The sequence below is a fragment of the Epinephelus moara genome, chromosome 16 (assembly GCF_006386435.1).
Source record: "Epinephelus moara isolate mb chromosome 16, YSFRI_EMoa_1.0, whole genome shotgun sequence".
Taxonomy (NCBI): Eukaryota; Metazoa; Chordata; class Actinopteri; order Perciformes; family Serranidae; genus Epinephelus; species Epinephelus moara.
The window spans coordinates 38,168,681-38,193,293 of record NC_065521.1 but is presented as its reverse complement, the minus strand read 5'-3'; the positions used below and the strand labels follow the sequence as shown (position 1 = coordinate 38,193,293).

Below are 24,613 nucleotides of genomic sequence, written 5' to 3'. Positions count from 1 at the left end.
GAATTTTTTTATTTAAATTTTTACTATACTATACTATGACGTTTTTATGAAATTTTTAACGACATACTATACTATGACGTTTTTATGAAATTTTTAACGACATACTATGACATTTTTATGATTTTTTTCCCGACATACTATACTATGACATTTTATGATATTTTTAACGACATACTATACTATGATGTTTTTATGAAAATTTAACGATATACTATACTATGACGTTTTTATGAAATTTTTAACGACATACTATACTATGACGTTTTTATGATATTTTTAACGACATACTATACTATGACGTTTTTATGAAATTTTTAACAACATACTATACTATGACGTTTTTATGAAATTTTTAACGACATACTATAATATGACGTTTTTATGATATTTTTAACAACATACTATACTATGACATTTTTCTGAAATTTTCAACGACATACTATAACATTTTTATGAAATTTTTAACGACATACTATACTATGACGTTTTTATGAAATTTTTAACAACATACTATACTATGACGTTTTTATGAAATTTTTAACGACATACCATACTATGATGTTTTTATGAAATTTTTAACGACATACTATACTATGACGTTTTTATGAAATTTTCAACGACATACTATACTATGACATTTATATGATGTTTTTTTCCGACATACTATACTATGACGTTTTTATGAAATTTTTAACGAAATACTATACTATGACATTTTTTATATTTTTTTCCGACATATTGTACTATGATGTTTTTATGAAATTTTTAAGGACATACTATAGTATGACGTTTTTATGATTTTTTTTCTGACATACTATACTATGACGTTTTTATGAAATTTTTAACAACATACTATACTATGACGTTTTTATGAAATTTTTAACGACATACCATACTATGACGTTTTTATGAAATTTTTAACGACATACTATACTATGACGTTTTTATGAAATTTTCAACGACATACTATACTATGACATTTATATGATGTTTTTTCCGACATACTATACTATGACGTTTTTATGAAATTTTTAACGACATACTATACTATGACGTTTTTATGAAATTTTTAACGACATACTATACTATGACGTTTTTATGAAATTTTCAACGACATACTATACTATGACATTTATATGATGTTTTTTCCGACATACTATACTATGACGTTTTTATGAAATTTTTAACGGACATACTATACTATGACGTTTTTATGAAATTTTTAACGAAATACTATACTATGACATTTTTTATATTTTTTTCCGACATATTGTACTATGATGTTTTTATGAAATTTTTAAGGACATACTATAGTATGACGTTTTTATGATTTTTTTTCTGACATACTATACTATGACGTTTTTATGATATTTTTAACAACATACTATACTATGACGTTTTTCTGAAATTTTCAACGACATACTATAATATGACATTTTTATGATATTTTTAACAACATACTATACTATGACATTTTTCTGAAATTTTCAACGACATACTGTAATGACATTTTTCTGAAATTTTTAACGACATACTATACTATGACATTTTTATGAATTTTTTAACGACATACTATACTATGACATTTTTATATTTTTTTCCGACATATTATACTATGATGTTTTTATGAAATTTTTAAGGACATACTACTATGACATTTTTATGAAATTTTTAACGACATACTATACTATGACATTTTTATGATATTTTTTCCGACATACTATACTATGATGTTTTTATGAATTTTTTTATTGAAATTTTTACTATACTATACTATGACGTTTTTATGAAATTTTCAATGACATACTATACTATGACTTTTTATATTTTTTCCGACATACTATACTATGACATTTTTATGATATTTTTTCCAACATACTATACTATGACATTTTTATGATATTTTTTACAATATACTGTACTATGACATTTTTATGATATTTTTTCCGACATACTATACTATGATGTTTTATATTTTTTACAACATACTATACTATGACTTATGAAATTTTCTACAACATACTATATACTATAAAATTTTTATCATATTTTTTTTCCGACATACTATACTATGATGTTTTTCTGAAATTTTTGACGACATACCATACTATGACATTTTTATGAAATTTTCAACGACATACTATACTATGACATGTTTATGAAATTTTTAACGACATACTGTACTATGACGTTTTTCTGAAATTTTTAACGACATACTATACTGACATTTTTATGATATTTTTTCTGACATACTATACGATGACGTTTTTGTGAAATTTTTAACGACATACTATACTATGACGTTTTTCTGAAATTTTTAACGACATACTATACTATGACATTTTTATGATATTTTTTCCGACATACTATACTATGATGTTTTTATGAAATTTTTTATTTAAATTTTTACTATACTATATATATGACGTTTTTATTAAATTTTTAACAACATACTATACTATGACGTTTTTATGAAATTTCTAACGACATACTATACTGACATTTTTATGATATTTTTTTTTTACAATATACTGTACTATGACATTTTTATATTTTTCCCGACAGACGTTTTATATTTATTACAAATTTTTAACGACATACTATGACGTTTTTATGAAATTTTTAATGACATACTATACTATGACGTTTTTCTGAAATTTTTAACGACATACTATACTATGACATTTTTATGATTTTTTTTCCGACATACTATACTATGGCATTTTCCTGAAATTTTTAACAACATACTATACTATGACATTTTAATGATATTTTTTCTGACATACTATACTATGACGTTTTTTATGAAATGTATTCCGACATACTGTACTATGACATTTTTTCTGAAATTTTTAACGACATACTATACTACTGACATTTTAATGATATTTTTTCCGACATACTATACTCTGACATTTTAATGATATTTTTAATGATATCCTATACTATGACATTTTCATAGTTTTTTTTTACGACATACTATACTATGACATTTTTATGAAATTTTTTCCAACATACTATACTATGATGTTTTTATGAAATTTTTAATGACATACTATACTACTGACATTTTAATTATGTTTTTTCTGACATACTATACTCTGACATTTTAATGATATTTTTAATGATATCCTATACTATGACATTTTTATAGTTTTCTTTACGACATACTTTATACTATGACATTTTTATGAAATTTTTTACGACATACTATACTGTGACATTTTCATGACATACTATACTGTGACATTTTAATATTTTTTACGACATACTATATCGTTTTTATATGTTTAATGACATACTATACTTTGATGCTTTTCTAGTTTTTTACTACGTATTATACCATGACCATTTTATTTTTTTACGACTTACTATACAATGACTTTTTTTGTGACATTTTTTATGTCATACTAAACTATGACGTTTTTGTATTTTTTACGACACAATATACTGTGCCTTCCTCATGACATCTTTTATGACATACTATACTATGACTCTTTTATGACATTTTATGACAGTATTGGTGTTTTGATTTCATGTTATATAACATGGTACACTAGGACTGTTTTTTTATTCCATTCTTTATGACATACTACACTATGACGTTATTATTCCTTTGTTTTATCAAATGATGGAAGTACTTTTTTATGCCATAGTATGTCTTTTTTTTTTTTTTACATTTTTCATGACATGCCATATGCTTACTTTTTAAAATTAAATTCATGACAGTATACTATGCAATTTGTATTACATTTTTTGCGAAATGTACTTTGACTTTTTAAATTACATTTTAAGACATACCCTGGCATTTTTTTAAAATCAGAATTTTTCAAATTACATATTGTACTATGACTTTTACAGTTCCTTTTTTTTTTGACATATTATACAATTACATTTTTATTAAATGAATATATCATACAATATACTACGACATTTTTCCATTAACACAAAACTGATAGATTTTTAATGACATTTTTAGATCTTCTACATCAAAGTATGGTTACATGAAGTCATTGTATAGTATATCATAAAAAAAATCACAATGTAATATGCCATATCATTTTGCTCTCAAAGTCAGCTCATCATGAGCTCAGACAAACAGACCTGTCTTCAGCTTTGTGACGAAGCATTTTCCAGTTGATCCAAGAGTGTTTTTTAAAATTGTTTATTTATCTTAAGAAGTAGGAGATTTTTCAACACATATAGAAATGTTGATGAATCACTGCAGCTGTATAAGTTGATAGCAGCTTCAACTCCTTGTTCACATGGAGTCTCACGAATAGAAACTGTACCTTTACATGTCAGTGTAACTAAAAAAAGAAAAACCCATACACAATCAGTATTGCAAACTGTTTATTCGTAGTAAATGAAAAGTGTGCAATTCAGTGAATGGGGAGAAAGAGAGGAGAGGGGTGTCGGGGACGGTCGATGTCTTTGGTCCGTACTCTGGTGGAGGGGATGTCAATGAATTGGTGGGAGACGAGAAAAGGCACTTGAGTTTACAGTTGTCTCAGAAAAGTTGTCTTGAGAAGGACACATGGTCTACTGGAAGAATGAATGAACTAGATGTTTTAACCTCCACTTTGCCTAATATGAATATCACATACAAAATGCCCCATGTGAGCACAAAATTATATAGCTACATATATGTATATACAGTAAGGAATCAGAAAATAAAGTAGGTGGGAAGAAGACGAAGAAAAGGTGAACTGTTGGATTATCCCCTTTGGAATTCTTTACAGGCCGAGGAAAGAAAAAAAGGCAGCAACTTTAAAACAGGACGAAATTATTTCTTTGGCGATAACCTAATATTCCTACAGTTTGGAATGTAAAAAAAAAAAAGTGGTTTAAGTGAGGCAGACAGAATCTACTCTCTCCGAATCTCGACTGAACAAGTCCAGCACCTCTAACAATAGAAACATGCTGGAATAAAACTGTTTCATCATCTGTCCTGCTGCTTTGATCAATTCAAACTGCAGCCCCAAAAACGCTAGTCAGTAAAAATCTCTGACATTACGACATTACCACCTCTGAAAGAATTAAATGAATAGTTTTTATGGAAATACATTTTTTCTCTTTCTTACTCAGAGTTACATGAGAACAGATATCATGTGTAAAGAAACTGCGACCAGCCAATTATTTTAGCCTTAAGACTGGAAACAGGGAACAGCTCACCTGGCTTTGTCCAAAGGTCACACAATCTTCCTACCAGCACGTCTAAAGCTCACAAATTAAGATGTGATATATTTTTCTTTAATATGTACAATATCAAAAGTATAAAAATGACAATTTGCTGTTTTATTGGGGGTTATGTGCCTGACTATTTCTCTGCTTTCAGCAGGTGTCAGGCAACACAAGTAAAACTTGCTGCAGACTGTGGGGAGGCGAAGCTCAACTATCCAGCATTTACAAGTGGGAAAGCTTGCCATTGTCATGTATATTAAACTTGCTTGAACTGTAGTATTTCGTCATGTCCTTCTTTAATTTACAGTGTTGTTATGTAAGAAACTATATGGCAAAAAGAGGATATTCTGGGAGGTTACTGATCGTGGGCAAGAAATAATCTGACACATAAAACCTATTGTAAACAGGAAATTGTCATTTTTGTGCCTGATTTTTTTAAAGTGAGCAACAAATCAATAATTGCTGAGCTTTAGAAGTGCTGGTGGTGTATTTTCTAACATGAGCGGAAAACAAAGCTGTTTCCTAGCCCAGTTTGGGATGCATTTTCCCCCCCTACTATGGCAAAGACATGACCTGTCTTACTCTCTTCTTCTCTGCCTGTGATTGGCTTACTCTGATATTCTTACAACGACCAATCTCATTTCTCATGTCTTAACCTAACAAACCCAACCAACAATGGCAACGTGTACCGGCTTATCAGAGGCAGTGTAGGTCTGGTCATGCCTTTGCCATAGTATGAAAAGAAAATCAGCATTGAGGACTGTCTGATCGGAGACAGTTCCCTTCTTTGAGATGGGGCGGTGAGGTGTACATTTGCCAAAACAAGCAGTTACTCTTCATTGTTGAAGTCTTTGTCCTGTAAAACTAAAAATAAATGTTTGAAAACACTTCTAATAGAGCAGAAATCTCACCTTTTCTTGCTTGTTCAAGTTTTCTAGCCATAACGGGCTGATTATATTGCTGATGTTTTTCCCCTCCTAGTGACCACAAGGTGCAACAACAAGCCCCAACAACGTTGGAAAATAGACTTCTTACAAGCGACACAAAAAAGATAAAAGTTTCTTGCTTCATCAGAAGTGTTTTCAAACTGTAAGAAAGGGAATAAGTGTACTTCCAAAAATATCAAACTATTAATTTTAGTTGAAACCTACTGATGACAGCACAAATTAACCAAATACTGCAAACAAGTCAACACTCCTCTCTTCACAATATCAACTAATATAATAACTGAAGTAAAGATTTTCTTTTAAATCTCAAATAAGAATAATAATCTCATGATCAGAAAACCCACGAGGAAACAAAAAGGGGGGAGACAACATAATATAAATTCATTGTTTTTCCAAAAGTCTGCTCAAAGGAAGACGACACGTTATGAAGAAAATGCAGCAATTATGTAACAATCAGTCTTACACTACAGCCTTGCAGCTCCACATACTGTATGTACATAACTACAAGAAGAGATGAGGAATCACCAGGGGGTCCCTGTCCCTTTAAATGAGAGCCCACTGCGAGAAAACGGCTCGACAATGGGCCGCGTCGAAACATCAGCGATGAGGTATTCACCAGCTTTTTGTTCACAAACTGTGGACACTACGATGAGACTTAACCCCAACAACAAACAGCCGTGAAGCGTCTACTTGGCGACTGTAGGAGAAAAAGAAAATCTGTGAAATCAATGCAACCCTCCAACGCATTCATCAGTTTGATCAGTTTTACGTTCACAGACGGGACAAAGTGAGAATATAAAAAGGGGAAGAAAAGATCTAATTCTCATACATATATTTGTAAGTCGCACATCCGCTCTACAAGTATCGTCTGTTTAGAAAGCCGTCATGATGCAGACATCCATGTCTCTAGAAAGGCAAGTGTGAAGTCTCTCTGTGACTAAAGGCAAGCACGTCATTAATATGCCATCCATGTGCATATAACAACACAACAACACAAGAAAATCCATCTGAATAAACGTCAAGGAGTAAATATAGAACAGCATGTGGACAGTTTCCTTTGTCGTGAGTTTTAACATGTCATATAACAGTATTCTACAAAAAGGTAATGAGCCCTCTCTTTGTTATAAAATAATGGACAGCGAGCCAACAACAGCGCACACGATAACCGTTGGCCAGCAGGAGGGCGATACATCACTGCCTTAGGCAATAGTCAAAAGGAAAAGCTCGACATTTTGGGAAATGCTCTTTGTTGCAGAGAGTTGAATGAGAAGACTGACACCAGTCTCATGTCTGTGTGGTAAATATGAAGCTACAGCCAGCAGCCGATTAGCTTAGCATAGCATACAGACTGGAAACAAGGGGAGCAGCTAGTTTTGCTCAGAGTCACCAATTAACCTGCATGTTTTTGGACTGTGGGAGGAAGCGGGAGGACGGGGAGAACATGCAACATTCCAACTCCAGTCTTTGTGCTAAGCTAACTGGCTATTGGTTAGGGATGGGAATTGAGAAGGCTGAGCCACTGGAATCATATGCCTCTGGGTGCATCAATTCCTTTCATCAAAGCCTGCATATTTTTTTGACAGTTGTGCAAAACAATGATGTCAACTCATGCGTCTACGCTGCTGGAAACAAGAAGGAGTCATAGCGGAAAGGAAGAGCGGTCCAAAGCGTGGCTTCATTTCACAAAGAAAAATTACGACGGTGCTGCTTGTAATGTCAAAAAACTATAATTTCAAGTAATTGGAAAAAACAGCAACATGCTGAAACATCTTTCTACACAACATGGGTAAATCCAGGAATGCCATGTATTTGACACTCTCCACACGAGTGCCACTACTTCCCAACTGAGCAGCACGTCTGATACAGAGGGTAAATATCCTGTTATAATAACAGCGGTTGCAGGCAAGCTTAGCAAATTTTTTCTTTGGCTATGAAGCCTATATGAGCAAACATTCTTTCATTTCATCCACTGTAGATGATGATGACAGAGAGACTGCTCTCAGGCTACAGCCAGTTTGACTCGTCCATCAGCTCCCCCTTTCATGCTTACTGCACAGGGAAGGAAAATGAGCTAAGAAAGGGTGATCGAGTGTCACCGGTGCATTGACGCTGAAAATCTGTCGGCCTACTTTTTTTCCCCTCACGTAGTGCTGATCAGGAATCAATAACAGAATCGATAAAAAAATGGACCTATAAGCAGAACTGATGATAGTATTGGTATGAATGAAATCTCATTAATTCCCATCCCGACTGCTGGTGACAGCTTTAATTTCGCACACAGACACGAGCCTGGCATCCTTCATCTTATCCAACTCTCTGCAAGTGGATATGAGCCATTCTCCACATCGAACTCTTCCTTTAAGAGGGCAACTTCTGTGTTCACAGTTACTCTAAAACACACCCTAGTGCTAGTGTTAACATGTTCCCTATGGTTTATAGCAGCCATATGAAAACCTCTGGATTACAGTTTGATATGTTTTTACCTTCATGTAAAGATTAACGATAGTCTGTAGTGTTGATTGCAAGTCTACTCTCCTGATGGCAAGAATCTCTGTTACTGCTAGAACTACTTTTGCACTTTCACTACGCTTTCCATGGTGAAGGCATTGAAATGGTTCTGGGAGACGAGAACTAAAAAAAACAAAAAAACATCTGAGGTGCACATCAGAGAGCTGACATAAGCCACAGCAAAAATAGAAATAGTACTAAGAGTTCAACTTCAATAGTGCACAAGTTGTTGCAGGAAATCATGTCGGTCTCTTGCAGACAGCTTAACTGCAAAAAATAATAGCAGAGACTGAGGAAAGCATAGCAATGAGATCTCTCAAAGGGGGCCTAAAGATAGAAGCTGTTACCTTAACAGGATGAGAGAAATGGAAAAGGAAGAGCGATTACAGAACAGTGAGAGCTTTTCAAGTTTGAAGGATGAATGGGTTGATGTGGACAGGTGGCACTACAGCTCAACTGACGGAAATATGTAAACTTGTATTCTATTCTTCATTGAGAGGAGTTAGTAGAGGGGAGGATGCGGAGGGGATAGGGAGGCTATGGGGGAGGGGAGTGCGAGGGTTAGGAGATGGGTTTTGATTGAGCACGGGATTTCCAATGTCAAGGGCAGTGCGTCCGAGGAAGCCTTTGGGGCAGCCCGTTATGAGAGGGTCGGTCTTGGTTGTAGGAGGACGTGGAGGAATGGTGGGGACCTCTCGAGCTGTGTGAGTGCTGTGAAGGACCAGAGGAGCCGCCGTCACTCTGGTAGCGGTGGTTAGCACGACCGGCGTTCCTGTCGTGGTAGGAACCGCCGTTATACCTCTGACCCGAGTGATACCCTTGTCCCTGGAAAGTGCGCCTGTTGCCTTGGAAAATCTGGGAGGAGAATTAAAAGTCAGTGAATTATTTACACTGCTGATATAATTTAACATCTTTATGGTCTGAATGTTTCACCAGCTGACCTGTTTGTTTGGTGGAGGGCGGTTTTCACTGGGGGCGCTTTGGGTCTGGGGGGGAGGAGGAGTTTCCAGCAGGCTCGGGCTGGTGACAGAGGAGGACGTGGAGCTACAGCGGGACCGATTTGAATAGCCTGTACGTGGATGGTAAACTGGAAAAGAAACAACAAGGTAAACACCAACAGTACAACCTAGGACTGTCTCATGAACCACGGTCATTAAATTATCTGGCTAACTGCGCTGGGTAAAACCCAGAAAAGCTCTTTTTTAACCTGGTCTATATTTGGGATTTGAAGGGGTTCTGGGTTTTAAGGCCCAGATTTCACTGACAACTTTGAGAAATGTGGTGAGATCCTTAATCGTCAGTCAGAAACTGTTGTCTTAGATCATTCTGCCAGTTTAGAGCCTGTATGAGAGGAGACTAAAGGTGTATTCACACCAAATGCAAAGCAAATTTTGCCTGCATGATTCCGTAAAAAGTTACAGCAAAGATGTGGAGTGACGCAAATATGCATGCATGAGTTGAAATGTTTCCTGTGTAAACAAATTTCTGTGACGCTGCATCAGAAAGCCTATCAAGGTTGCGATCTGGTTGAGATTCTCCTGACATCACCGAAGAATCAGAAATAGGGCAAGCTTATTTTTGCCGTCTGTGGGCACCTGGAGCTCAACGACTCAACATCAGCACTGTACATAGACGAACAAAAAAGAAGAGAGCTTGGAGGTTTGTTGAGCGAAGCCACTGGATTACATAGTAAGTTCTGAAATTATATATTTGTGACCCGAGTAAGCTGTTTTATTGAGTTGCCTCTTAGCAAAATGCTGAGTTATTTAAGCTGGGGTTTTATCATGAAAGGATGAAAAGGCAAAGGTCGAAGTGGGGATGCGTTGCCGTGGAGAATATGAAAAATAACAAGAGTATTCCCGTCTTGTTTCACTCTGCTTCAGAGCACAGAGCGTCCATGTTCACATCACTTTAATCTGCTATCAATTATACTTTACTACGAACCAAGTTAGCACTGACGTTAGTATTAGTTGCCTTCCCCAGTGAAATATCACAACTTATAGCATAGCTATTGAGGGCAAACATTTGCTTGTATTGTAACGCTCCAGGGCCATACTTGATCAAGTAATGCAAGGTGAAAATTTGCTTTGTGTTTGATGTGAACACACCCTCAAGGTCTAGTGTGTAGGATTTAGTGGCATCTGAGGTTGCAGACTGTCACCACCTGAAACGTCTCCCATGTGCCAAGCATGTCGGAGAACTACGGTGGCTGATACGAAAACACCAATGGCCCTATATAGAGCCAGTGTTTGATTTAGTCCATTCTGGGCTACTGTAGAAACAACATGGCAGACTCTGTGGAAGAGGACCTGCTCCCTGTGTAGATATAAACAGCTCATTTGAAGGTAATGAACACAACAATACTTATTTTTAGGTACCAAACTTGTATCATATTCCGTTCCTAAATCCTACACACTGGACCTTTAATAAAGGCTTGTGTGTCATGGGATGAACTACAATATTTGTTCTATGAATAAAGAGGGACTGGAGCACAAAGATTGATGAGCAGCCTTTAATAGCGGAATCAGAACTTTTTGCACTATAAAGGCTGCAAATTAATCAGTGTGCTCCAGTCCCATTTTTTCCCCTGTGAAGTTTGCTGTCCTCGATATGAGAAGCACCTGACGGAGCTGCATGCTGCTGGAAGAGAAGCTTTTTCCACGTTATCACACACAGTCTTTAATTAGCCAAGCTGACCAGAGAACTTAATAATCGTTCTGTATGAGACAGATCTCTGCTTTAGTTCAGCAAAGTTGGGTGAATTCTGACTACATTTAATTACATGAATAAATTAGTTGGTACTCTCCAGTAACAATACTGATTACCTGTCTGTTTTCAAAACCACACGATGCCAATGTGTTACTTTAGGACACATTTCAATTTGTAAAATATGCAACCAGAGGGAGATCAATGAATCTGAAACACTGCTGAAAATATTAAAAATATTCCTGCTGACAATATTTAGTGTTGTGCCAATGCTTGACACATTATTAAATGAATTTAGTTACCAAAAATAAACACTAAACACTTAGGGTGCTAACAAAAAGTTTCTAAAGGAAAAAAAAATGCTATTTAGCTTTGTCCACTTCCTCTCTAAGTCATTTAAATTGGCACACACTGTGGCCTTATTTTGACATGTTACAATAACTAGCTCATTAGCCACTGTGAGTGTATTTCCAGTCTGCTGACAAACTGCTGTAACTGTGGACATGACCTTTTAAAACGCTGAAACTGAGCAGCAGAAATGCTTGCTGTGGCATTTTGTGATTTGTGGGGAGGGTGTTCTGTATCATTTAGGATTATTAAGATGTGGAGGGGAAATTATTTTCAGAAATTTTCACTCTGAACACAAATAAAAAGGAAGATTAAACAAATGATAAAGTACCTGATCCAAAGCCTGTGATGCTCGTCTTCAGCGGCTCAAGATCAAATGTAAATCTTACAGCTTTTCCGAGGTCCTCATCATATTTACGCTCGCTCACAAAGTGCTGCAGGAAAAACAGAGACAACCGATAATAATCATCAGCAATCCAGCAGCTATGTTTTCTTTCAATTATTTCTGCTTGTGGTTTGTATTGATTAAGTCAACAACATCACTACAAATGAGCTTTTTAATTTGCTTTTTAATTGTGACTCAATTATTTAGTCGGCCATTGACTCAAACACTGTGAGAAAGAGACAGACGAGGCCAAAGCGGAGCAGCAGCATCATTGAAATACCTTTATGTCTGCACGCAGTTCAGTCAACTGCTCCTCAGACATGGACGCCGACTGGTCTGTCAGCCGTCTGAGCTCCTCCGCTCTCTTCTGCCGGGCGTCCAGATTCATCACTGAAACACAACAAATATGAAGATAAATATGAACAAAGGTGACACTGTCTTATGAAAACAGTAAGAAGACCTTTCATCTTTCTTGTGCGTGGTGTCTCTGTTTCAGAGTGCAATAAAAGTTCTGATAGATCGTGTCCCGTGAAGAGTGAACTTTCTATGTAATGAATTATCTTCATGAATACGTCTTCCAGGGTTCCTGGATTGGTTAAGTTTTCTGACAACTGCATCAATGCATAAATGTTCAGACAAGCTTATTATCTGACTACTTGTGATGGTATGTGAATATGTGACTCAAAGATACTGCCACATATTTTTTCAAACTAATCTGGTTGTGTATGTCCAGATTTGGTTCAGTTATAGGGCACTTGTTGGGGCAGAACTGTTCTGCGTAGGAGTGTTTGTTCAGTCACACGCCAGCATCAAGCTCGCTGTAGCCCGCACTCTCTCACACAGTGGTAAACATTTTGGCTGCCTGCTTCAAGTGCCATATAAAACACTCTTTGTACGATCATTTTAATTTCAGATATTCGGAATTTTACATTTTTAAAAAAAGATAAGGGGCAATAGTCTGGAAACTTATATCTTTCTCTACTCTCTTCTTTTGTAAATGCTTCCGTAACAATTACTAAAATCAAATTTGATACTTTTCCCATACTACGTAGGAACACTGGTCTTCTACATGTCAACCAACAATAACAATTATTTTCCATTATTGATTAATCTACCAGCGATTTCCTTGATAAACTGTTCGGTCTATAAAATATAAGATAATGTCTTTCAGTTTCCTAAACCCTGAGGTGGTGCCTTCAAATGTCGTCTTTTGTCCAGTCAATCTAAACCTGAAGATTTTCTCTTTACTGTCACATACAAGAAAATCAGCAAACTGCTGGAATTAGAGAATATTTGGTATTATGACCGAAAAATAACTTCAGTCATGCAAACAAAGAGTAAGAAGATAGACTGATTATCAAAAAAGCTGCAGATTATTATATAATTATTAGAATTATATAAAAGCTTTCTGTCTGTTTCTGTGCTATTGAAACTTCCTCCAATCTCAGTAAGTTTCATTTTCCCCGTCAACACTCAGCTGTACTCTTTCAACATGACAGGTACAAAGTGCGGCTGACTCATCATCTAAAAGGTAAACAAAGGCAGAAGTTAAAGCCATTTTCACATCATGATACCGTGCACACTGCCGTCAAAACTTTAGGATCACCTGACACAAAAGCTTGATTGGGTTAGGCCTGACTGATCCATATAATTTAATGGTCTTCCATGCTTTTAGGCTGTTTAAAGTCCTCCTTCCAGAAAGATGATATTTTGTATGAAGAGTCTGTTTTGTACAAGAAGAACAAAATACTGTACAATAGTTCAACCAGACTGAAAACTGAGGGGCCAGACAGAGACAAAGATCCCTCTGAGCAAAAGTTCAATAAGAACAGAAGAAATCACCAGTGGCTGGTTAAAGAAACTGGAAGCTTAGCATCAGAATTTGGCAGAAGTAAGTATGAACAGAATCCTGTTTCAGAATCAAGTGCACAATAAAGCCCATAACAAGATGGAATTATTAGGCAACATATAGCTTTGGCAAAACTAATCTTCAGAGGGTTAGCACTGTTGGAGTATCAGCTGAACACACTATGGCTTAATCACAGTTTAAACCTATTCAATCTAACCACTGAGTAGACCGCACAGGGCCCAAAGAAAAACAGCTTCCCGAAATATTTAGAGCCACATTAAAAGCCACGTAGGTTCAATAATGATCGAGGGTCACCAACGCTTTTCTTGACTGGCAAACAAGAATGTAATTAAACACTGTGGGGACATCAACTACATTCTTCTTTTGGGGCGAAAAACTAAACGTCAAAAATACATTTGGTGTCTGAATTATACAGTGTTTTTTTTTTGTTTGTTTTTTTTAATCTAAAAACGGCCAAAGTCATTTCTCCTGTCCTCTGTCCTGCTCCCTATCCCTCTCCCTGTGATTTGTGCATTGATAAAGTATTGGCTTTGTGTAGCTGCTGTCAACTCGCGTAATTCTCAAATTATCTTTTATTTTAATTATCTTATTCACTATCTTCACTCCGTGTCATGTGGGTGTGTGTGTGGTTGTGTACAGGGCGTAAAATTAACACCTGCCAAGCGCCAATGACGGGTAAAAAATGAGTTTGGCATGTAAAACAAAAACACACACCCTCCAGTGGCCGATGGAAAATTTTGAATTGCATGTCTGGTTTTTTATGTGCTTCGATCATTTCTGCCACCTGTGTCAGACTATTTTGACCCTCGCGACTTACTGTACGTGTGCCGGGAACGCATGACGCCAGCTACCGGAAATTGTTTCCCGGGCATTCTATGGTAACTTCTGAGCAAGATGTGGCGACACATTCCTGGCGTGAAGCCACCGCCAGAAAAGAGGAAAAACGAAGACGAACATGTTGGACTTGGACAAGAAGAACAGACAGTTAAACGGAATACAAATGTCACACATTGTTTTATTTAAAAATAGAAACTAGACGAGGCTGGCCAGCCGCGGTCATGGCTGACCTACGGCCCCCACACCAACACGATGAGCTGCAGTCTTTGCCGCAAGCACCCCAAAGAAACACAGAGGACAGGGTTGGATTTTCCTAAAGTTGGATTTTCATACTAAAAATGTAAGGTAATTATTTTTAGTCAAACAAGGCATGATCTTTTTTTTTGGCTGGTGAAAAATATGTTTGGCTGGTAAATTTTTGGAGGTCACTAGCCAATGGCAGATGAGGTAACAAGTTAATTTTATGCCCTGGTTGTGTGTTTATGCCCTGGCACAGAGCGCAGGTGAGAGGCTGCAGGGTGATAATGAATTAAACCAAAATGTTAAAAAAAATACCAATAAAAGTACCAATAACGTCAGAGCTTATCAGTACTACGGTCTTTGAAATTTTAGGGGGCTTAATTAATACCAGATTTTGTTACCCATCCCTTGTGATTTCTGTGTTGAGATTAATTGTCCCTCGGAGTGGACGGGAAAATACCACATAATTAAATATCCTACTCAAAATCTTCTTTTTGCCAATTATTTGTAAGTGCACTCAGAGTAGAGATCCACCATCACAATATTTTTGTGTGTCTGAAACATAATTGGGCTCTCACAGGTTTTACAACACTGAGCACATCCTGTTTTAGTTTGTATTATTTAATGTTCGCCAGTTGTTTGTCAGATCTGTTTATCAGTCACATCTCTTCCTGCAGGAGATCAAAAAGTTACAAAGGGAAACCATCAGTTAAACAGAGGTCTAACACAGGAAGGAGATTAGCAGAAGGTAAGTTTTGAGAAAACCTGGCTTTTGTCATGTTGAAGAAATGCTCGAGTTTCTTTTGCTTTCCTCTCAATTCCCCAATCACCTTGCACAAAGACAGCATTGAGTCTCCCTTGACACCTGACACTATTCACTTTTTCCAGGCCTGGAACACACAACACTCTACACTGAGAGGACAGAATAACAGAGAATGGCCTACTTGTACAAATATGCAGTCTTGCTCTGTCATGTTACATACACACACACACACACACACACACGGTGGTATGCTCTAGGTATATCTGGACCCTGAGGGCGCCACTGCAGTTTTGAAGAAACTGGGACACAACAACCTCTTTTACTACCTCTCCGGAAGTGATTTAGGTCAGATTCTCCAGGCCCTTGAGTCAGGTGATCATTATATGTGAAGAATACCAACAGCTCCCGGGTGGTAAGTGACAAGCAGGTTTTTGGTAAAAAAACCCCATAAATAAACACAGTACTTACTGGACTCTGCTTTCACTTTGTCCATTTCTCCCAGTAGAGTCACTTCTCTGTCCATTAAACTGTAAAAAAAAGAGGAAGAGGAGGGGTCATTTGTCTTTACTCACTTCAAGATAAGAAGAAATATCGCGGGCGCTGACTTTGCACTGAGATTACGATGCAATTCCAATAACACTAAACAAAGATGCAGCTCCACACTGGGATCAGGTAAACAGCTGCGTTGCTGAATGACAATGCAAAACAGCAAGTGCAGTATAAGTCAGTAGTTAAGCATTAATACATGACAGCAGGTCCTATACTGTGTAATACTAGCAGTTAAACACACTGGAGCTCTCCCTCGTGCTGTAGATTAATACAGGGGCTATTTTCAAAAGATAAATCATGACCATGAGTGTGTTATTGTTATTATACCACAGTTTGATTTCTCAGCAGCTACTAAGACACAAATGTGGAAGGTAAAATATTGCTCAGAGTTTTATGAGTGGGCTCATTTTATTTTGTGGTAGCTTTTAAGCCCCCCTCCAACATATGATGACATTTTTATGATATTTCATATTTTTCCGAGTCATTTCCTGACAATGTTGATTAGCCACGCTGTTGGCTAAATATTCTTTGACAAAAATCTTAATTATGTGCTCAAATAGGGCTGTCCCAAACAGCGTTTTATTGGGCTTCAAATTTTAAGCTATAATTACCCCTGAATACTTGAAGCTTCGACGGGAAGCATCGGCACCTGGGGGTACTAATCACATATATTCATACAGAATAATCAACCGTTAATTGGAACGCTCTCTGATAGAGGCAGCTGTGGACTAACACCCAGGGAGAGTCTGAGTGAGATGGAGGCAACTACTTGGAGGAAGAGAGGCTTTGCGCGATTAGGTTCTGAGTTAATGTCATCTTCTGGCTTCTGCTTAGAGGTGCTGAATTGACAAATAGGACCTACTGTATACATGCATTAAATGGAGACATGTCAGAGTGAGGGGGCTGCCTATGAACAGGCGCCCTGGGCAGTTGGAAGTTCGGTGCCTTGTTTAAGGGCACCTCAGCAGTGCCTAGGAGGTGAATTGGCACCTCTCCAGCTACCAGTCCACACTCCACATTAGGTCCAAAAGGGACTTGGACCAACGAGCCTCCAGTTCCCAAGCCAAGTCCCTATGGACTGAGCTACTGCCGCCTCCAACTTAATACAATACTAGTGTGGGCAAATTTGTTGCTGACCAATTGGTTTTTATGTAGTTAGCAGGTATTAGCTCTTAAAGCTCACTTGGCTTGTTTCCTATATTACGTGAATGTGGCTGTCATCCTGAACGTCTGTTCAATTCTCGAACTCTATATGTAGAAGAGGAAGGAATAGTCAGATGTTTGTATTGAACAGCCAAATCCAATCTGACATAAACAGTGGACCTCTGCAACATGTCTATCCTCAGTGCAGCGGCAGCCAAACGGCGCCTTGCCTCTAAAACAACTGGCAGCTGCAGCAGGAAGAGACGGTAAAGAAGAGGGCGAGTCGAAGTGTTGTCTTGTCTGATAAACAGTCAAATCATCATCTTAAGTGCCATATCACTGTTAACCAAGCTACTGTAGCTGCAATCTTGTTACCATGGTAATGGATTATGCCCAACTTCTTACCACACCTCCAGTCTCTGTTTGAGAAACAAAGTTAAACAGGAAGTAACACTGCTGGGGGGGAACTTTAAGGCCTCAGGATACTTAAAACAAAGTGTTTGTTGGATCATCTACAACCACCTTTTTGGACAGCAAAAAAGGATTTGACTCTATTTGACATTTTATAATTTTCCAAAAAGAGTCGCACCTCGTTACGCAGCCATTGGCCAGGTGTGCGGAGTTGAAACGGAATGCAGGTTTTGACCCTCTCCCTCAGGCTCTGTTTTTTCCCCCTCACTCTTTACACAAGGACATCCGTCCCTTCTTGTGTACAAACAAGTGTAACACCACAAATCCCTTCAAGGAGAAACTGTCTGAAAATGCGTGCCATTATCCTAATTCTTAAGACTTCACAGCAGTGTAATGCAGTCAGAAGGAGGCTATGACATAGTACTGGATACTGGTGTTCCAAGATGGCACCCATTTTATCCCAATAAAGGCTGGTTACTCTGCACCAAAGATTTTTTTTTAGGTTTCTTCAGATGACTATGTTTTCGGCCTATCAAAATTTTAAATTTAATGGATCAAATTCTGATAATACAAAAGGTAATTTCGAGGTTGAGTCTCAGAAAAATAGAAAAAACTTCTTCTCCATTTTGCAATGTTTATGTATGGAGGTTAAAAAAGCATTTCTGGAAAAGTGTGTCTAACATAATCCTTCTACTACCTGAGGCCACCACACCAAAAATCACCTCACAGCTCAGTGTTGTTCTTCAGGGCTTGGTAAACACTTTGGACGTTGGACGACACAGTATTTGACCTAGTTCAAGCACGCCAAGCTCTTTACAGTCATGATTTCTTTCTGATGCCTCTGGAAAGTGGACATCATACAGGTAACTAGACTATATGTTTGACAGCTGGTAGGTGTAGCTGGCATTAATTTGGCTACACCCATGACAAACTTTAGATCATTCATTAAATATTATCTGTGGCTGACTTCCGATTACTCAGATGCTCAAGGCTTATAATGATATGATCTATTTTTTCCCTGGAGAAATTCCAATGATAGTTTGTGTATCTTGGCAGGTGGCTGTTTGTGGGTTACAGTTTTCAGAGCTGAAGAGTTCCACCATCCTCACACAGCACATTTTAATCATTGTTTTCCTTCGTCGGCCTTTCTAAAAAGCTAAAACGTGACACACAGGAGTTTTCTGAGTATCTACTTCTGTACCGAGTGGTTAAAAAATGAGCACCTTGCAATTTATTGAAGATAAAGAAAAGATTCTTTTATCAGTATTCAACAACAATGTGAGTCTCAGCCACAGAAGTGTTGTCAGAGCCTCGCGGGAGCTAAAGGTGTTTAACACTTACAGAACAATCAGTCTTTTATCTCTGTTAAAGTGATACAGTGCTCAACTGTTGCAAGCCAGCGCAGTCGTGGAGGGGAGTTCAGAGTGGAGCTAAGTGGAGATCCCGTTCAGCTTATCGACAGGAAACCACAGTGTCATGTTTCAGCTTTTAGGGAGAGATCGATGACAGATCTCTCTGTGAGAAATAAAACACAGACTAATAATACTATAGTTAATTAAATATATGTATTTGGAGAATGCATACAGTGCAGACACTCCCCTCGAGCTTGTGTTTTTCTAAATCAGATGCAAGAAGTTAAAAGGATAGTTTGGATCTTCTGAAGAGGTGTTGTATGAGGTACTTTTCAATAGTCAGTGTATTACGCAGAGGACGTCAGTTGGCACACCCTCAGTTTGGAGAAGCAGGCAGGAGTACAGACACGGTAGTTAAGCAATGTACTGCTGTAGACCAGGGCGGCAACAAGAATATTTTCACTGCTTTACCTTGTGATGTTAAATTACTGTTCTTCTCAATAGAATCTGGCTTTGAAAAGAGCAATATAACAGCTTCAGTTGCCCATCGGAAATCACTGTCTGCTGTCAAGGTAAAGCAGTGAAAATATTCTAAATATAGCAAACACTTATTTCTATTTTTAGTGGGACTTTTTTGAGGCGGCTAAAATGTGTTTTGCTTCTAACCCAGTCCACAGCAGTACATTGCTTAGCTTGCATGTCAGTACTCCTGCCTGCTTCTCCAAACTGGAGGTGTGCTGACTGACATGTGCTGTGTGTAATACACCAACTATGGAGAAATACCTCATACAACCCCACTTCAAAAGATCTGAACTATCCCTTAAAGGTTTGGAGTCAAATATGCCAATCTATGATCTTCTACAATTAATTAGCTGGAGAGTGACTGAATTCCTGCTGGAGTCGTCAGCAATTCTGAAATTCTCACAAGACCCATAAATAAAGTGATCTCATCCTGCTGACTTATCAGGGCCTGCATTGATTATTACCGCTAAGAGGAAAACCTGGATTTTCTCTTGCGGATGTGAATGGAGCAACCCTGTCCCTTGAACTGTGCTTGTTTATGAGTATTAGTAATCTATACAGCAAGCGACTGCTTAAACTAATAAAATGACTCACAAAATTATTCCAGTATAGCTTTAGTTTGAAGGACTGCTACACTCTAGTTAGTCTAAATATTTGACTTGTCACATCAGAGGCTCTGTTAAAGCTACCAGAGGTTCACCATATAGGACAGTCTGTCTCCTATTATGCAAATCTCTGTCCCAGTGTCATCAAGCAGGACAAAGGTAAGACAAATGCCCTTTGACACACTGATGGTACTGGAAAACCTGTACACACCCACAGCGCTCTAGTAAACAAGAAATATGACCTAAAGAAAAAATATCATGAAACACAAATATCCCTTTTCGACCAAATAGCTCCTGGAACTTAACACCTGCAGGGACTAAACTCAGGAACTGGATGTCACTTTCGAGCATTACTGTTTGCGTTTCCTGTAATCAAAGCCTTGCAACATTTTTTTAGCATCTTGAAGTATGACACGGGAACTTTATTCAGACTCTGACTTCCTCAAAAGGTTATTGTGGTGGCAACACCCTACAAGCATTCTGTTACACCTCCCTTTTCAACATGCTCAGATATTTAAGTCATCTTATGATTCAGCTGTAGCCAAGACCAGAGGCAAACTTTAAAAAGAAAGTGTTCTCACCAGCTCTGGAGCTCAGCAAATGTCTGCTTCATCCTCTTGATTGAAGAGTCCATCTCCTCCTTGACCACCATCCTGTAGCGAGTCAGCGAGGCGGTGCATCTCTGCAGGTCCTTCACAGAGCGGTCAATGTTGGAAGCTGATGGGCAGACATTAAACTTGACTTAGGCACATGTTGAAGAAGAAGGTCTACCACGGGATGGGCCGGTGTAAAAATGTTCAAACTGGTTTGACATTAAGCCACTGGACCGGACAGGTATACTGGATGTTCTTAGGTGTTGCATTTGACTCAGCAGCTAGTTCAGGGTGCAACATAATGACACTGTGTCTTAACTGCAAATGAGTATTGGACTATTGTGGTGCATCATGTAACATCGGTGCTCTCTGTCACACTGAATCTGTTAAATATGCACCTCTATAAAAACATGTAATGTTACTTAAAATAGTTTTTTTATTGTTATATTTACTGGAAAGTAGGCCGTTATAGGTAACTCCTCATTTCAGCTTCTTGAGTCAGCTGTTCCTTGTCCATCGTGGTGCTTTCAAAGCGAGCGACAGGAATAAATAGAAACAGGGCATCCGACAAAAGTTTAGCTTTTGTCAGCTTCAAATCCAAAATGTTGCCATATTGCCGCAGGATTAGTTTTTTGAGAGACTAACTCTGCCTTGTCTCCTCTCGTCATCCCCCAAAACACATGAACTTTCTAGTAAACAAACTCAACGTGTGCCGCTTGTAGCCTCTCCCATGTGATCACCTTCACGTTGCCTGTGCTCGGCTCACAGCCTGTCAGACACTGGTGGCTCTGTTAGTACGTTTATGATATAATATATAAATCACATGGTCACACTGCTTGTTACTAACGCAATACAACAAGTTGGATTCAGCGCCATGTTACTTCGGCACAGGTTGCTGATGTAGGCTACTTTTTAATTTGCCAGAATGTGTGATATGTTGATTTGCTTGAAATCAAACTGGTTTGTGTGGACCGGCAAAACCAGAAATTGACCCAACCCTAAGTGCTACCACATTTTGTCTCAAATTAAGTTTTACCTGTGCCTTTGAGACAGATCATGCTTCATTATTAAATCAGTGTATTCTAATGAACCTGCTGAACAAGATAATTTGGGTTACAAGAGGTACAAAGTGTCTTACCTATCTTCTTGGCTCCTGACGATCCTTGCTCGTCAGTGGTGGGTGGTAATGAGGTGGAAGTGGGTGGATGTGAATTTGAGCCCGGCCTGTGTCGGTTCTTGTTGCCTCTGGGACCCTGGTGATTCCTCCCTCCTTGCTGTAGGGGAGGACTTGGAGCGCTACCTTGACTTTCTGCTTCTGCACCTGCGACAAGACAGATGACTTTGAAACAAGTAAAGTAAGTAGTTTCCAAACTAACTTTCCCCCAAAAACTGCTTAAAATAGAGATGAGCCAAATTAGTCCACAAGTTGGTCAGCAGCAGAGTATTAGGACATTTCTCTAAAGATTTTCCAAGAGCAAAATAAGTCATCAAAAATGTTTTCTGACAATTAAAAAAAGAGAAAATGGTGAGGTTTGATATGCCTAAAAATATATTTGACAACAGATTCTGAATGTATGCAGTCACACAGGTCTCACTGAAAAACATTTGATTCTTATTATAATTGACGCCCCCTCAAACTGCTAGATGAGGCCATCTGTTCTGCTGTTTGTGGGCAAGTTTCATTCATTAAAAATGTTACCTATGAGTGAAAGCACTAATTTCAACAGATGAGACATTCAAGTCCTGCTGTTGGAAATCAGCACATGGAAACGTAACAGATGCAATACTGTCATTATTCATATTAGGAGACCCAAAACAATTAGAAAATACTACTACAGCTGTCAATGATGTGTCATCAGAGAAGCAACGTACTCTGACACAAATAAAGAAGAAGTAAAAGTCTGGTTTGTAGTTAAAATGGTCCCTGACTCAGCCCTTTCTTCAACTGTCAAAGCTGTGATTACCGGTGGTTTCGGATGTAGCAGGTTCTGAGTCCAGCTCGGCTGCATCCAGGGAGGCAGAGTCCAACTGCTCACTCAGAGAATCAAGTGACTCTCCATCCATTACTGATCCGTTGGCATGAAAGCCGTTCACCTCATCCTTGCCCTCCTCAGGTGAGGCGGCCTCAGGTGGAGCAGGCTCTGCTGAAGCCTCTGGCTGAGGCTTGGGCTTCTTTTTCTTCTTGGGCTGGACATGGAGACATCAGTGTCAAACCTCTTTGTTCAAATTTTCTTTGTTCATTACCTTTATCCTAATCAGCACAGTGACAAGAACAATGTCAGTGCACACTGGGAAAGAAAAGATTTAAGCATAAGCTATTGGTTGTTGACAATGTTCACATCTTTAAACTTCACTATTTGAATGAGCCGAGACTAAAAACTAGATTAAACATGTTTGATTTTTTTGGAACGGCAAGAGGAGGAAAACACCGACTTTAGATAGCTCGGATTGACTTTTATGACCACCTCACACCAAACGATCAAGATTACGGTAGTGTGCACCAACTGAGGTAAAACTCTCATTATTTTTGTTATGACATTGAAAGTTTGCAACAGTGAAATCACTTGAAAAGTTGTTTGGTGTACGGCCAGCATAGTTAGAGTTAGAGTCTCTGTCTGTCTTTTGATTTTCTCAAACAACGTTCATCCGATCGACTTCACACTTGGTGGGTGTTTTGCAGAGGAAGCGAGGAAGGGCAGCGTCGAGTGTGAGATCTTGAGATCTACGAGACATATTTATCACTGGTGCATTAGGTACACACTGTGTAGTGTATTGAGAGGGGACCCCTATTAACTTATACACCACCAAATGGCATGCTGGGTACGTAACACTCCGTTGTTAGCTACAGTGCATTTAACAACTTATGAAAGAGAAACCAGAGAGACCGGAGAAGTTACATTGTAGGTAACTCAAACTGTTCAAGCATCAGCTATGCAACTTTTGGAATGAAAGCTTTTGTTCCCAGAAATAGCCGAGCTTTAAAATATCTGTGAGACCTTTTGCACCAGAATGACGTGTATAGTCTAGCAATGCCGGGGGGACGCAACTACGTCATGGCAGGTGTTTTGTTGAAGACCTAAGAAAGCACAGTGACAAGTGTGAAGTTGTTTGGATGAGCTGTTCTCGTGAGAGTTGCAAGCAGCAACACCTGAGGCTGAGCAGTCGGCCTGTTCTAGAGAGCCACGTTTTGTACGTGCACGGTACGTTTTGTTTACAAAACACCTTGGACATCTGATCAAATCAAATACGGGAATTATTTTTAAATACTTCATAACAAGGGCTGACATGATTATGCTTACTCAACACAGAGACATTCAATATGCAGGCTTTCAGGTTCTTACCTTCTTTTTGCCGGTGACATTCCACTCCTTCAGGATCTCAACTGCACTGCCTGAGGCATAAAGCAAACAATAATGACGAAGGTACACAGTAACACATGACTCACTTAAAACCTTGTTGTACCCATCTCAATACCTAAATGCCCAAAGGTGTTGTTTAGATGTGGCTTAATAAAGAACAAAGCAGTGTGACGTACGTGGGACAACCTTCTTGTTCTATAATTAAACCTGCAAAACTAAGAGGCATGCAAATGATGCTCGTGCCTCTGAATGCAAAGCATGGCATGCATGAAAAATCTTTTCTCAAGGTCA

At 38.1% G+C, this 24,613-nt stretch overlaps 1 protein-coding gene across 2 annotated transcripts in view; it reads right to left on the bottom strand.

Annotated features, from left to right (window-relative positions):
- Nucleotides 1–4,340: 4,340 nt before the first annotated feature.
- spats2 (spermatogenesis associated serine rich 2) overlaps nt 4,341–24,613 on the bottom strand; it is a 28,653-nt gene continuing 8,380 nt past the window's right edge. For both annotated transcript variants that reach the window (XM_050063881.1, XM_050063882.1), the window contains exons 5-13: nt 24,305–24,354; nt 22,928–23,150; nt 22,102–22,284; nt 20,952–21,087; nt 16,257–16,315; nt 12,359–12,468; nt 12,025–12,127; nt 9,581–9,726; nt 4,341–9,494 (exon numbers count right to left, since the gene is read on the bottom strand). In XM_050063881.1, coding sequence (XP_049919838.1) covers nt 9,240–9,494; nt 9,581–9,726; nt 12,025–12,127; nt 12,359–12,468; nt 16,257–16,315; nt 20,952–21,087; nt 22,102–22,284; nt 22,928–23,150; nt 24,305–24,354 — 1,265 coding nt within the window. In that variant the 3' untranslated portion in view covers nt 4,341–9,239. The remainder of the gene's footprint in view (nt 9,495–9,580; nt 9,727–12,024; nt 12,128–12,358; nt 12,469–16,256; nt 16,316–20,951; nt 21,088–22,101; nt 22,285–22,927; nt 23,151–24,304; nt 24,355–24,613) is intronic.